Source organism: Phaseolus vulgaris, unplaced genomic scaffold (assembly GCF_000499845.2).
Source record: "Phaseolus vulgaris cultivar G19833 unplaced genomic scaffold, P. vulgaris v2.0 scaffold_14, whole genome shotgun sequence".
Classification (NCBI taxonomy): Eukaryota; Viridiplantae; Streptophyta; class Magnoliopsida; order Fabales; family Fabaceae; genus Phaseolus; species Phaseolus vulgaris.
The window spans coordinates 569296-583375 of NW_027174083.1; the positions used below are offsets into that span (position 1 = coordinate 569296).

The 14080-nt window shown below is 32.4% G+C and overlaps 2 protein-coding genes across 2 annotated transcripts; both read right to left on the reverse strand.

Moving 5' to 3' along the window:
- Positions 1–2031: 2031 nt before the first annotated feature.
- Positions 2032–7165, reverse strand: LOC137816958 (transcription factor bHLH157-like). The gene is made up of 10 exons (XM_068620151.1): positions 6651–7165; positions 6370–6459; positions 6131–6227; positions 5981–6022; positions 5707–5766; positions 3311–4828; positions 2969–3070; positions 2721–2876; positions 2507–2632; positions 2032–2374 (listed from the first exon to the last, which is right to left on the reverse strand). Exons 1-10 carry the CDS (start codon positions 6758–6760, stop codon positions 2243–2245), a joined length of 2433 nt encoding a protein of 810 aa, XP_068476252.1. The 5' UTR covers positions 6761–7165; the 3' UTR covers positions 2032–2242.
- Positions 7166–11510: 4345 nt separating this feature from the next.
- LOC137816978 (uncharacterized mitochondrial protein AtMg00810-like) lies at positions 11511–12638 on the reverse strand. The gene has a single exon (XM_068620171.1). The coding sequence runs from the start codon at positions 12636–12638 to the stop codon at positions 11511–11513; it is 1128 nt and encodes a 375-aa protein (XP_068476272.1).
- Between the last annotated feature and the right edge of the window lie 1442 nt (positions 12639–14080).

Sequence of the window (14080 nt, forward strand, 5' to 3'; positions counted from 1 at the left end):
GTTAGTTTTAGTTTATATGCTTTTAGTGTATAAAAATTTTCACTTTATATAATTAACATATAATTTCATTTGATGTGGTTAATTTTCTATTACTTTATGAGTATTTCTATGTTTTTCTATTATATTCGTGGATCTTCCTGAGGTTTAGTTAATACAGGTTAACAAAAATATGAAATGAAATAGTCAAATTGAACTAAAAACAATTCGCCACATAAACCACGGTTCATACCAAAATCGTCGTCTATACAAAAACCATTGTCTATATTGTCACTTTTTGTATTTGTTCAATTATGTCACATCTTAAGCAATGGTTGGAACCAAAATTGTTGTTTATGTGTGTCAGGTTTTTATTTTTATTTTTACCTATCGAGAGAATAAGGATGATGATTTCGATGAAAACATCGTCTATCAAGACAAAAATAGACAATGGTTATTCCTAAAAATTGTCGACTATATTCAAAATTATAGGCAATTGTAATTTGTTTTAATCATGACTTCATAGACATCAATTTTAAAATTGTTGTTGTACTGCTTGAAAAATCGTGTTTAAACACCTTTTTACAACCGTAAATGTTGAGTTATCCCAACAATTAGCATCATTTGTTCAAACTATTATATAAGTAAGGGACTTTTGGTAGAATATTTGGATTTCGATAGAGTTTGAAATGTGTAATAAGAACTCACACTTAAGAGAAAGATGGTAAAAGTTAAAGTATATATTTGAGAGTCTTGCATTAAGTGAAGACAATCAAAATAGATAATATATAAATAAAAATATCTATAAACTCGTGTGTTAAAAGGTTTTTATTAAAAATATTGTCATGTTTTTTTAGAAGTTGACTCATAACTCATAAAATTAAAATCTCCTCAATTAACTCTCTCTAATATATCTCCTCAAATAATCCAATGAAATCAAAGTAGATCAATGTAATTTGTTCGTGTTAACTAATGGATATATAATAGAAACACAATCTAACGGGATATACCTTAGATTCCTTAGTTAACAAAAAGGTTCAGTGAATGAATTAGGTCATGAGTACAACTTCCATTTTAAACCAAAGCTTTCAGAGGTCTTGAGATGCATGTGGGTCCATAACATTGTAGAGCACTTAATCCACATTCTAATTCTAAATTCCATTTGGAAAGACAAACCAACGATCCAAAGGAGCTTTAAAGAACTTTATCGAGTCAGCATTTTCTACAACAAGTCCAAATATTGGTCTTTACTCTTAACCAATATTATGCTGCCTCTTTTAGTTAACTATTCGCAATGTTTGTGTCAGAATGTTTGGATGATTCGTCATCTCATCATTGCATATTGTTTAGCTTTTTCGTAAAAGGATTTAACCACTACCTAAAAAACCATATCATTAATCATGTGATCTTTTGTCTAACTTTTTTCTATAACTACTTCTGCAAGACAAGGGGTGTTTGTAAAGGAAAATAACTCACTGTAAAACACTTTTATAGTATCGTCCAACAAACTATCATACATAATAATTTTTTAATTATAATTTATTACTGATTAACACTCTAATTTTTTTTATATTAAGAGTACTTAGTAATTAAACTCTAATAGTAAATAAATCTAACTACTGCCTGATATGTACGACTGCATCACCAAATCATTTTAGGTATATGCCCTTAAAGTTGGTTATATTTGGCTCTTAATTGAGATAGGTTCCAACTAATTTATTAAAGACTATTGATACAGTGACAATTCTGCACCAGATTACAACTTAGAAAAATAATGTTTTGTTGAAATGTGAACTCCATATAAAAAGATGAAACAATTTCGAGATTGTATTTTATCACATTATAATTATAAACTAGATTCTTTCATTGTGAAGTTGTCAAAGTAGCGTAGTATGTTTATTAAACATCTTCATGGACACATAGGAATCTTATCAACAATAAATCCTAGGTGTAGAAGAGAATCCAAATATTCTCATTTTGATCACTCTAACTTTTGGCCCCTAGAAACACAAAGTTGACAAGATAAAGCTTTGAATCTCTCTGGAGTAAACAAAATAACAAGGAACCAACCATGTAAACAATTTCAACAAGTTATGGAGACAATGTTCTATTGGAGTATTATAATTATTAAAGGAAACTGAGTAAAAACTGGAGAATTAATGCTTAGACTGATTGGATTATATTCTTCACTAACATGTCCTTGGAAACTAAGTTTTTGTTATGTGTATCCTAATCTACAATTTATGTACAGAAACAGATCCTGTTTCTAGGACCTGAGGCTATTGGCATGAAGAGCATCCCAATGCTTATTAGAAGAATCAATGCCAGAGGTGTTTGTTTGTTGTAGAAGATGGACAAGGGACCAAAACACGTCTATCCTTGTCACGTGTCTGTTTGCCTGTTGCACAAAGTAAAGCAGTGTTCATATTTTATAAAAGCTTACAAATGAGAAAGAAAACTGCAACCTCATATGTCAGCATCTAAATGCTGTAATTTGTACTCTAATATTGCAGTCAAATATTGGATCTACCTCAACAATAAAGCGTGCCCATAGTTTGTTCTTCTTTCTTTCCATCTTGGCTTTCAAGATATTCAGTCCAAAACCCCGAATGATATCAATTATCTCAAGGAATATACCCTGCACCTCACAAAGCATCTGCAACCAAGCAATGCCAATGAATTCAATTTTGCAAAGCATTAATATTGATAGATATGTAAAACATTCACTCTCAATTCTATCATACCTCTATAAGCATTTGGCCTGGTGGACTCATGTCCTCAACTATAATGGGGCATAGCATTGTTTCGTGCCCCACTTCATATGCCCATGTAATGCCACAGTTTTTGCTGTCAGCCACACCACTGTCTTTTAGAACCACTTCATTTTCCTGTTCAATAAGCTAAACATCCAAACAAGGCCAATCATATCTGATTCTGACATGTTTAAGTCTTATCAAATAAAATGTTTTAGAAATTTGGTTTGATTAGTTACCTTCGGCTCACTTGGTTCTTGTAGCTTGTCTGTATACTTGAGGACACTTTGTAAGAAAAGCATGTATCTGATGGTGCGGTCTAACAAAGAATCAATGCTACACTGTCAAATCAAGAAAACCTATGTCAGTATCAAAACAGTCTGCAGCACAACAAAAAGATTGTAGCTGAGATTATAAATGTATGTCTAAAATCACAAAGGCTAAATGGAGGAAGTTTTAGAAATTTCAAATTTTGCATCTTGTGCAGAGGAAAATATAATGTTGTGTTGTTCTTATAATTACAGTCCTCTTGGAAACCATATTAGATTATTCTTAGCATAGGTCAGTTAAAGCTTCATTACCTTTCCACCATTGGGGATGATTCCTCTCAACTCTTTAATACAGTCTTGGATTTGCTGACGATCTTTTGGCCGTGGTCGAGTACTCTCCCCTGGCCTAGCCCTCTTATTGGTGGGCTTTGCTTGTTCCTCTGGCTTTTGAGGGTGTTGTGGAACAGCCTTTCCAACATTAATGCTATGGCTATCATCAACCAAAGTGGTTGCTTGTAATTTTGAGAATGTATCTTTCTTGCTTGGAAGATTGTTTGTGCTGCCTAAGTCACAAAGAGGTTGCATCAAGTCTGATCTCGTCCCAGATCTATCAAGGTTGGTGAAATGTATTGTACTTCCATTCACAGATGAAGATTCTACTGTCTGCCTCTTATTGGGTGACAACCAACACTCAAATACAGAACTATTGATGGGATTGTAGTTTGCTCCACTCCTCAAAAGCTCTTCAATTCCTAACTGTGAGAATAATCTCTTCCGGGTGCCTGGCAGAGTATCAGAATTCAACTGTGATATGCATTCAGAAAAGCCAGTATCAGTAACACCACTCACCACTGGTGTAAGCGTATTCCTCCACCATTCATCGGCTTGGTCATAGCTAAAATCAGTTTCCATGACATCCAAGGTACCTTTTTCAGCGTTATGCATAACCACAGATGTTTCATTCCCATCTGAGTTTGAATTATACACAGCTAGGCCTGTCAATAAAACATCATTTAAAGTACTACTTCCGACCAGATCAAAGGAAGTGGGATTAAATTCTCTTGATTCAGAAAAGGTGTTATCCAATGTCATTACTGCTTTGCAGATGCTATCCTCTGAAGAAGGACCAAACCAGTGGCAAAGATCATCCATGGAGCTGAACTTCAAAATTTCTTCTGACATGTCAACTGGCTCTATGTTCTCAGAGTGTCCATGCAATGCATGTGAACTAGAGGAAAATTCAACGTCTGTCACAACACTAGACTGATTTGAATATTGTAATTTTCCTTGAAATGACCCTCCATCCGTACTGCACAATGGGACCAATGTCGAATCCTGAACTGGAAGTTTGCAGGTAGCAAATACATTTTCATTCGTAAAACACGCATCTGCAACATCTTGTGCCCTTACACTGGAAACCAATTGTTGCTCCAATAAATCAAAAGAAGATAATTCACCATCACATACACCAAGATAAGGGGTTTTGGCAATTAAGTTGTCTGTAGAAGTGTTAGGCTTCAAAAGAACATCAGTACTATTCCTTTCTGACAATACAACTTGTGCTTCCATGGTACCTTTCAATTGGTCACCAAGATACGAAGAATCTCCTTGAAATGAAGCCACTGCATCTTCATAGTTTTTATAATGAGTAGGGAAGGGATCGTTGGGACTAGCAGAAGAAACGGAAGCCAACATCCCATTTAAATCATTACTTTGGTAGAGTAGTGGTAAAACTGCATTTTCTGACATGTCAAACATACCCATATCATCATCATCTATTTCTGTGAGCATGCTTTGTGTTTGCTCCAAAAATTCCACTCTTTCCAAAATCTGCAGTAATGAAAGTATTTATGCTACAATCCATTAGCACTCAGATACAAACTAGTGTAGATAAATGTTCAAGATCACTAATTATTTATTAGCCACGATGAAAATAACATAAAGTGAGCTAGTAAAATTTGAGAAGGCGCACACTATGCAGACAAATACTGAACCAATAGAACACGTATAGTGAATTGGGCATGACCACTAGCACATTACTTAGCAACGAAATGGCTAATGTTACATAGTATGTCGAATCTGGAAGCTCACATAAGAATAAGAAATTGCTATTCCACAAGAATATTTCTGCACTCAACGGGTAGAGTGAAATGAGTAAAAAGCATTGAACACGAGTAACATCCTATCATAACAATATGGGCATGCAGTTCTACGGTTTTGTTTGTTCAAAATTTGGATCTCATGCTAAGATACTCTTCCAGGTGAAAACATGAGTATAAACTTCTACTTTCCAGTCTTTCAGATGAAGAACTACCCTCATACATTGTCAATGGGGTCAAGCTTTGACATTGTGGAATGTCATAATTTTGATTACAGTTACAAGACTCACAAGGTTTAAATAGGTAAACCTAAATAATGTGTAGAGAAGGGCAGATTTAATGTTCTCTGTTGCTGAAACAACAATTTCTATATTAATATTAATTATTAAACTAACAATGACCAAAAAATGTTACTATCAAGAGCATACTTCCTATTTCAAATAAAATTCACATGTAAAACTTTCTGATAAATCGACATCTATCACTTAAATTTAGTACAGAAACCAGCACACATTGTGCGCCATGTTCTTGTTTTATCATAATAAAACTTGCCAGCACAAATTCATTTATGCATTATATCACAAATTCATGTTCTTTCATGATACTAACCTTATTTCTGGATCCAAACTGTATCACTCCTAATGCTTTGACAGGTATGACCACAATAGTCTACAAAGCAGAAATGATTATCAATATACATTGATCATGGCTTTGAAGAACAAAGATAACCAAACAAACATACTTCGTATGGCCTTGATTTATCGTGGTAACTTTAGCAAAAATAATTATATTTTAGATTGGAAGAATGTTGAAAGGGAGGAAAAGAGGGAAAATATGGAATCTGAAACTACAACTAAGAAATACATTTTCTTCCTTGTAATACCTTTATTCCAGAGCAAAACTGTTGAAGCAAACAAGAATCATCCTGCAAAAAGAAAGAAAAATCTTTAGTGGTAAATGGTAAAAAAGAAACAAGAGCAATCGAAAGCTGAATTGAAATAAATGGCACAAACTCAACAGTTGAAAGCAATACCTCACAAATATCTTGCCCAGACAGATTCCAATAATGAGTTTGACCATCTGAATGCACCCAACTGTGTTTTCCCGTGAAAGCGGCTTCACCTACAATTCTGGATAGGACAAGTAAACTGTATCAGCCCTTTGTTTTAGGCTTTGCAATTGAAACGAATCTCCACTTTCATCTCACTGGTTTCGTGAAAAATATGTAATTTTGGAAAAGTGAAACTAAACACAACAATAATTTGAGCATACCCTTGACCCAGCAAGTGGACCTGTGGATGCATGTTGGCAATCTCTTCTCCCAGATGCTCTTCATAGTATGCTTCTTCAACAGTCAACAACCTACAAGAATTTCAAACATGCACCGCAATCCACGATGAGAAAGATCAAATAAATAACAGTGAAATGTGAAAGCACTCTTTGCCAAGATGTGACAGATGAATAATTTGGAGTGTCAAACGTTTGTGCTTCCTAGTAAATATCCAAACACAAGTGATACAATAGAAGAGAAGAGAAGTCAAAAAAATGCTTACAAGGAATTGCGTGGATGAAAACGCCAGAAAATAGCATAAGACCAGGCATGAACAGAAGAACAAAGAGTCTTGAGCTTGTTCCTTAGAGTAAGAGGCATTTTGATTGGCATTAACTAAAGGGGTTGGTTATTACCAATGCATGAAGAAGTAAAGTGTAGAATATATAGCAGAAGAGGCAGCAAAAGCGAATATTCACTCAACAAGCTTAGAAATGTGTATGTGTCAAACACAGGAAGAAAAAGGAAAGACAAAGTCTGAACAGAAATGTTGTCAGGTTTGGCCTATTCTCACTTTCAATCAAATCTGAAAGCATAATATAGACATGTATTTACTGGAATATATATTATAGTAATGTTGTAGTAGTAGCTAGAGTGACATGTTTGTTTAGGGACAAAAAAACCAACAACATCAATTAACCTTACTCTCTTTCCTCTTCCCTGGCTTCCAATTTCCAACACACCTTAGAACATCAACTTCCCCACCACCGCCCACAAATATTCCCAAACTTCACCTTCATTCTTCATCTCATCTAATATATTTTTTTATATATATTCATGTTAATAATAATCATATGACGTCAATCTTCATCATTTTTAATATTACATAATATAATATAATATCCTGAAATTTAGAGAAGAGGTGTGGCCATAATTGGCATAGAGATACGCATGTATTGTAGGATTTGAAGTTTAGATGAGAATAAATATTTCGTCCTGATTATATCATAATTGTTAATGATTAACACTAATGGATGGGAATAATTATAATTTAGGAGCATTGAATTTCAGAATCTTATGATATTGTAAAAAAGTTGGTGATACCATGCATACTAGCTACCACATCATAATGAAGTAATAGACAATATTATATACATCTGTAAAAGTATCTTGCGCCCCGCGCTCTTGCTACATTCACAAAACACTGGTTCTAAGCAAGAACAAGAATCCTGGTATGTGTGTCATGTTAATTTCAAAATACTTTCTTTATCTCAAAATTATACATTACTTTTCTCCCACACACTTTAAAGTTTTTTTTATAGATTAAGAACAACAATAAATATGTTATTTTTTAAAACAAATTTATGCAAATATTGTCTTTCACTCGCTAAATTAATTATTTCTAAACAGACAAAAATAATAGATTTAAAATAATTTTTGGAATAAAAAAATATGTGTTTTTATCCATAGGTGGGAGTATACACATTAGTATGGTATTTAGCTTGATCAACAATGTTCTGCATTAAAAACTGACCTGCTGGATCTCAATAATTAAAGGGATTTCAATCACTTAGCTCACAAGTTAATGGACTAATCCGCAAGCTGAAAATTTGAAATTAAAAAATATTAGAAAATTATACAAGAAATTAAAAATTTATAGAAATTCTATTTTTCCAACTAAACTATTTTCTTAAAAACGGGATTCTAGAAAACAGAACTCTTCCAAAATTTCACAAAATATAATTGTGCTATTATTCAATCTTTTGTTAATATCATATATTATGGTGACAAAAAATTTAGCACTTGTAATCCTTTATGCGTGTAATTTTATTCCTTTAGTTGTACGAAAGACTAAGAGAAAAGAAAAATAGTATGCCTATAAACTAAAAAGGTATATATGTTAATCATATGCTAAAAGAAAAAAAAAACATAACTATAGAGATTAGATGAATTTTTTAGTTTTTAACTATACATAAATTAATATTTGAACCCAAAAAAAATTATTCAGATATTTTCTAAACAAGTGTTTAAATAGAATAATTAATACTCCTTTTACTTTAACTTTCTCTATAAACCTTTATAATATGTCATAAAAACATTAAATGAAAAATTCAATGTATTTGACATCTTAAAGATTAAAGTATTTAATATTATCTTATCAAATATTAAAGAGAATTAATAGGGGAATAATATAAGAAATTTTATAAATATCATAACTAAAAATACTTCTGTAATATTTTTCGTACTTGAATCTGGGATCAGTGGTACTGTTACTGTCCTTTCCTAGTTCCAAGACAAAAAGGGTTCATCTTCTTCTCTCCTCGTTCCTCGCCAAAAATATTCTCCACTTCATTTTTCTATTATAGCAATTGCAATTTACTAGGGGTGGCCATAATTTTATTTGGAGTCTAAACTTCACTCTATTTCTTTTAGATTATATATTTCTGCATGTAATTTTTGTTTAAACTGAATAAGATTATTGTAAATGATAATTTTTTTAAAATACTTAATATATTTATATACTTAAGATTAATTATAAATTATTTTGTATCAAGTGAGCTATATGTCGGTGATAAACTTTCATTAATGAAGTAAAAGATGAACTTATATGTGAAATTCAATCTCTAAATTTTTCTTTTGAAAAAATGGGCTATCTTTGACAAATATGTGATGCTAATTCATCTTTGAGAACTGATAGTGTTGTTCTAATGGTTCTAGTACACAACCTGGTACATGTCATTCATTACTGTTATAAAGATTTTAACAGAAAAAAAAAAATCAATAAAAATCATCTTAAATGCGATTATATGTAATAATATAAAAAAATGTTCTCACCTTCAAGTCAACAAAGTTTCCATTAGCTGTTATTATTTCATGTTAATCAAAATTTGTATTGTTGAAAGATATTTTGAATTTAAAATTTACATGGTAATATCTAATTATGTAACATGGTTTACCTATTGTCTTTATAAACAAAAGATAAAGTAATATATTTTTAGTAGAGAGCTAAAGTGACTTAGAAGTTATAAAAATACCTACTTCATATTTGTATAAGAAATTCAAAATCTATCATATATGTTTAAAAAGTCTAAAGACATGTTTGAACAATTTTTTTAGTAGAAATCTTAGAAGAATAAACTATAAAAAAAAAACCTCTAAATTAAAATTAGTTTATGTATAAAATTAAAATTAAAATTTGAATTTAATGATAAACCTTTTATTTTCTAATTTTTTTAGAGAAACTCATCCCTAAGATATCATTCATTTGTGCCACTTTTGTGTATACTAAAAATATATACTATCTTTATGACAAATAGAATTTGTTCATTTCAAAAAAAAAATATGCAATAGTAGAATAAATAATTATAAACTAGTGATCTAATTCATTATATACATAGCAGAAAAAATAAATTTTTATGTGAAAAATAATGGAGTGAGGAAGAGTTTAGATCATATCTAGAATCTTTGATAATGTTAACAAACATTTGAATAATAAATAATTTGATTTTAGATGGTAAAATGAGTAGAACTTTTGGATTGGTTATGATGGCACCGAACAGCCATAATGAAGCGTGTGGTGGCTGAAGGGGACAAAATTATACCCCTTTCCTCACTTAATAAACAACACTTTCATTAGCTATGCCAAAAAAAATACCATTTTTATAAATAAAATTACTACTAAAGGAACTTCGCGTTTTGCAATCACTCACTTTCTTTTCTTTTCTGACCTTTCTTTTGTATTCTTCTTCTTTTCTCACACACAACACAAAATAAATGGAGTGCTAAATTCTTAGAGCTTGTGAAAGTTGAAAAGACACTGCTTCTTGTGTTCAACCACCCCTATGATTTTCAATCAATGACGACAACCTAATCAGCAGAAGCAACATCAGTGTTCAAACCACATTTCCAATTCATGCTTCTTCGATATGTTTATGATGTATTAACCTATATACATACCCATCTCATTTTGCTAAGGCTGTTTGTGCCCATAGGAGCTATATCCTAGCTTGATCGTTGAGATTTCTAACCAATGTACTTCAGAGACGAATCTCATAATTGCAAATAAATTTCATGCACATTTTAATGGACAAAAGATTTTAATATAGTAGTATTGTTTGCTATTGCATTTTAAGTATAAGATTAAAAAGTGTTGGTTCACCTCAAAAACAATTTATATTATATAAGTATATGTGAACTTCATTTTCTTAATATAATATCAAAATAATATAATATCAAAGTTATAAAATTTATTAAGTTTATCCTATCAAATGTTATCCGTTAAGTTTAAATACATAAAAATGTATAAATTTTATCTTATTTTTAGTGAAATTTTTGTGTTTTTTTCAATATATTTGACAACTGAAAAACAAGACACCTTTTATAGTTTTATTAGGCACAAGAAACATGTTTTTTCTTTCTCCTTTTTGGTTTGAAAATTTAAATAAAAGGGGATGGTCAACGAAATAAGAATTAGAAATGGTAAAATTATAGCATAAGGTCCTGAACATGATGAATTGAAGGAACTATAGGGATTTGTTTTGACCCTTTTCAACTTGAATAATAATGTGTCGACTTCAAACGATGCAACTTACCTATATAATATTTGATTTTAATCTGAGTTGAAAATTGTATGGCTTGGCCTTTGAGTGAGGGGATGGGTCCTATATTACTGGAATAAGACAGAAAAGTATTATGATCAGTTATTACTTATTATCGTGCCATGTTCTCTTTTCTCCAACGGTGCCACATGTGATTGTGTTCCTCCTTCTTCAATTTCCTTTCTTCTTTGCTTTTTCTTTTTGTTTTTAACATGTAAATACTCTTATTTCATCTTTGTTTGGAATTTTTAATATTTTTTTTTAAGAAAACGATTTTGTGAGGTTATTGAAGTGTCGATGCGACTTTTTCTCGATAACATTATTTTTACTTTTATTTTCTATTTAGTATTTTTTTTTTTTCTTTATTACAGTATAGAGATAGCCATGCAATGAGAAAGGAAAAAAAATACTTCTTTACTATGTATTCAAAAAAGTGTACGTTACAATGGTGAGATAGGAAAATATATATAGATAAAAAGAGTGGTTACATAACGATAACCTTGCATAACGGTAAGTTAACAACCGTGTTAACACTTCCGGTAAACTCATGGTGATTTGACAACAACCGTGAGTTTATTCCTGAGTGATAGAAAACTGGATCTAGAGATTGGTTTAGTGAGAGGATCGACCACTTGGTAACGAGCAGGTATATGCAAAAGAGTGATGTGTTGTTGTTGAATGTGATCTCTAACAAAGTGTAAGTCAAGCTCAAAATATTTTGATTTGGAGTGCATAATAGGATTGGTACTGAGTAGAACAACACCAAGATTGTCAGAAAAAAGCTTTGGAGCAGGGGTGGGAATGTGTAACTCATGAAGAAGGGATTGAAGCCATAGGATTGCAATCATAACAGCAGCTATGGCACGATATTCAGCTTTTGTACTGCTATGTGAAACAATTTTCTGTTTGTGAGAGGACCAAGAGATGAGATTGGAACCAAAATAGACACAGTAACCGGTTGTGGATTTTTTGTCATCAACATTCACACCCCAATCGGCATCGGAGAAAGCAATAATGGAGGAGGAGGAATTCTGATGAAACATGAGACCATGATCAACAATACCCATAAGATAGTGAAGTATACGTTTGACAACTTGCCAATGATGAACATGAGGATCATGCATGAATTGCGCAACTTTGTTGACAGAGTATGATAACTTGGGACGAGTGACAAGAAGGTACTGCAAAGCACCTACAACAAATTTGTACAACATAGGATCAGAGAAAACTTCTGAAGAAGATTGTTGAAGATGAATAGAGTAAATCATGGGAGTTGGTTGGGGATTGGAGTCCAACATGTTGGTCTTGCGAAGAAGCTCACGGATATATTGAGTATGAGAGAGGTGCATGTTCCTAGTTGCAATGCGAGAAACTTTAATACCTAGAAAATGATGAAGAGGACCCAGGTCTTTGAGCGCAAAGAAAGATTTGAGACTAGCAATAAGACCATTTACTGCAGTCTCAAAAGAACCTGTAGTGCAAATGTCGTCTACATAGACTAGAATGTAAAGAGTGTTAGTAAAGGAAAACTTAACAAAGAGAGAACTATCACTTATTGTTGAACGAAAACCAAGATGTTTTAAGGTATTACTTAACTTAAGAAACCAAGAACGAGGAGCTTGCTTCAGGCCATAAATTGCTTTGTGAAGGTGACAAACAAGATGCAGATTCATGGACGTAAAGTCAGGAGGTTGTTGCATGTAAACACATTCAGTGAAGTCACCATTAAGAAACACATTATTGATATCAATTTGATGAATGAGCTAGCGAGAGACAACAACATGAACAAGAACCAAATGAATGGTAGTGTGAGGAACGACAAGGCTGAAAGTCTCTACATAGTCAATTCCTTCCGTTTGGTTGAATCCTTTAGCCACAAGTCTTGCTTTGCATTGTTGTAGAGAACCATCTGCATTAAGCTTAGTTTTATAATCCACTTGCAACCAACTAATGGGGCTCCTTGAGGAAGAGAGGTTAAAGTCCAAGTTTTATTTGAAAGTAAAGCATTATATTCTTCGGTCATACATGGCAGAAGCAACAACAGCTTTGACCAAGATAAGAGGGGAAGGAATAGCAATTAGAGATGTATGATAAGCTTTGGGTTTTAAAACACCAACTTTGGCATGGGTAATCATTGGATGAGTGTTAGCATGAGCGGTAGGAGTGGGAGAGGGAGAGGGAGGAATGAGAGTATCAGAGTGAGTTTGAGGGGATGAAAGATTGGAAGGAGAGGCAGTATCTAAAACAAAGGTGGAAGAGGGTTGATTGCATTGTTGCATAACAATGTACCTGGGAGGTGCATGAGTCAATTTTATACTAATCGCATGAGCATAGTAAGGAAACGTTGTTTCATTGAAAACCACATGACACAAAATAATGGTTTTACCTTCAGGAGTAGGACAGATATAACCTCCATGTGGAATACTATATCTAAGAAACAAACAACATGCAGAACAAAACACAAATTTATATTGATCTTAAACTAAAATAACAAACACAATAAAAAAATCTTAAATTTTGTATAATCTGGTTGATGTTGAAACAATTGATGATATGGAATATCACCTTTTAAAACGTTTATGGGAAGAATTTTTATAATATGAATGAATGTTATGAACGCTTCAGCCCAGAAACAGAGTGGGAGAGAGGCAGCCGCAAGCAACGTCAATCCCATATCAACAACAATGTGATGATGTTTGCGCTCTACAAAGTCGTTTTGCTCATAAGTATAGGGACAGGTAAGACGATGTTGTATCTTATGGAGATGCAATAAAGGAGTGAGAGAAAGATACTCTCTGGCATTGTCAGTTTGAAGAGCACAAATCGTGTACCCCGTTTGTTTTTCAACAATATCTTTAAAGGTTTTAAAAATATTTATGACTTTTTTTATGCATGATGTAAATCTAAGTAAATTTAGTGTAGGCATCTAAAAAAGAAACATAATAGTGAGCACCATTGGAAGCCATGACAGGGGAGGATCCCCAGATATCAGTGTAAATCAGTTCAAGAGGCTTAGTATAAGTATGCAAAGAAGTATAGAAAGGTAACTGATGACTTTTTCCATGTACACATGTAGAGCAAAATTAAATATTATCATAAACACGTATATTATAGT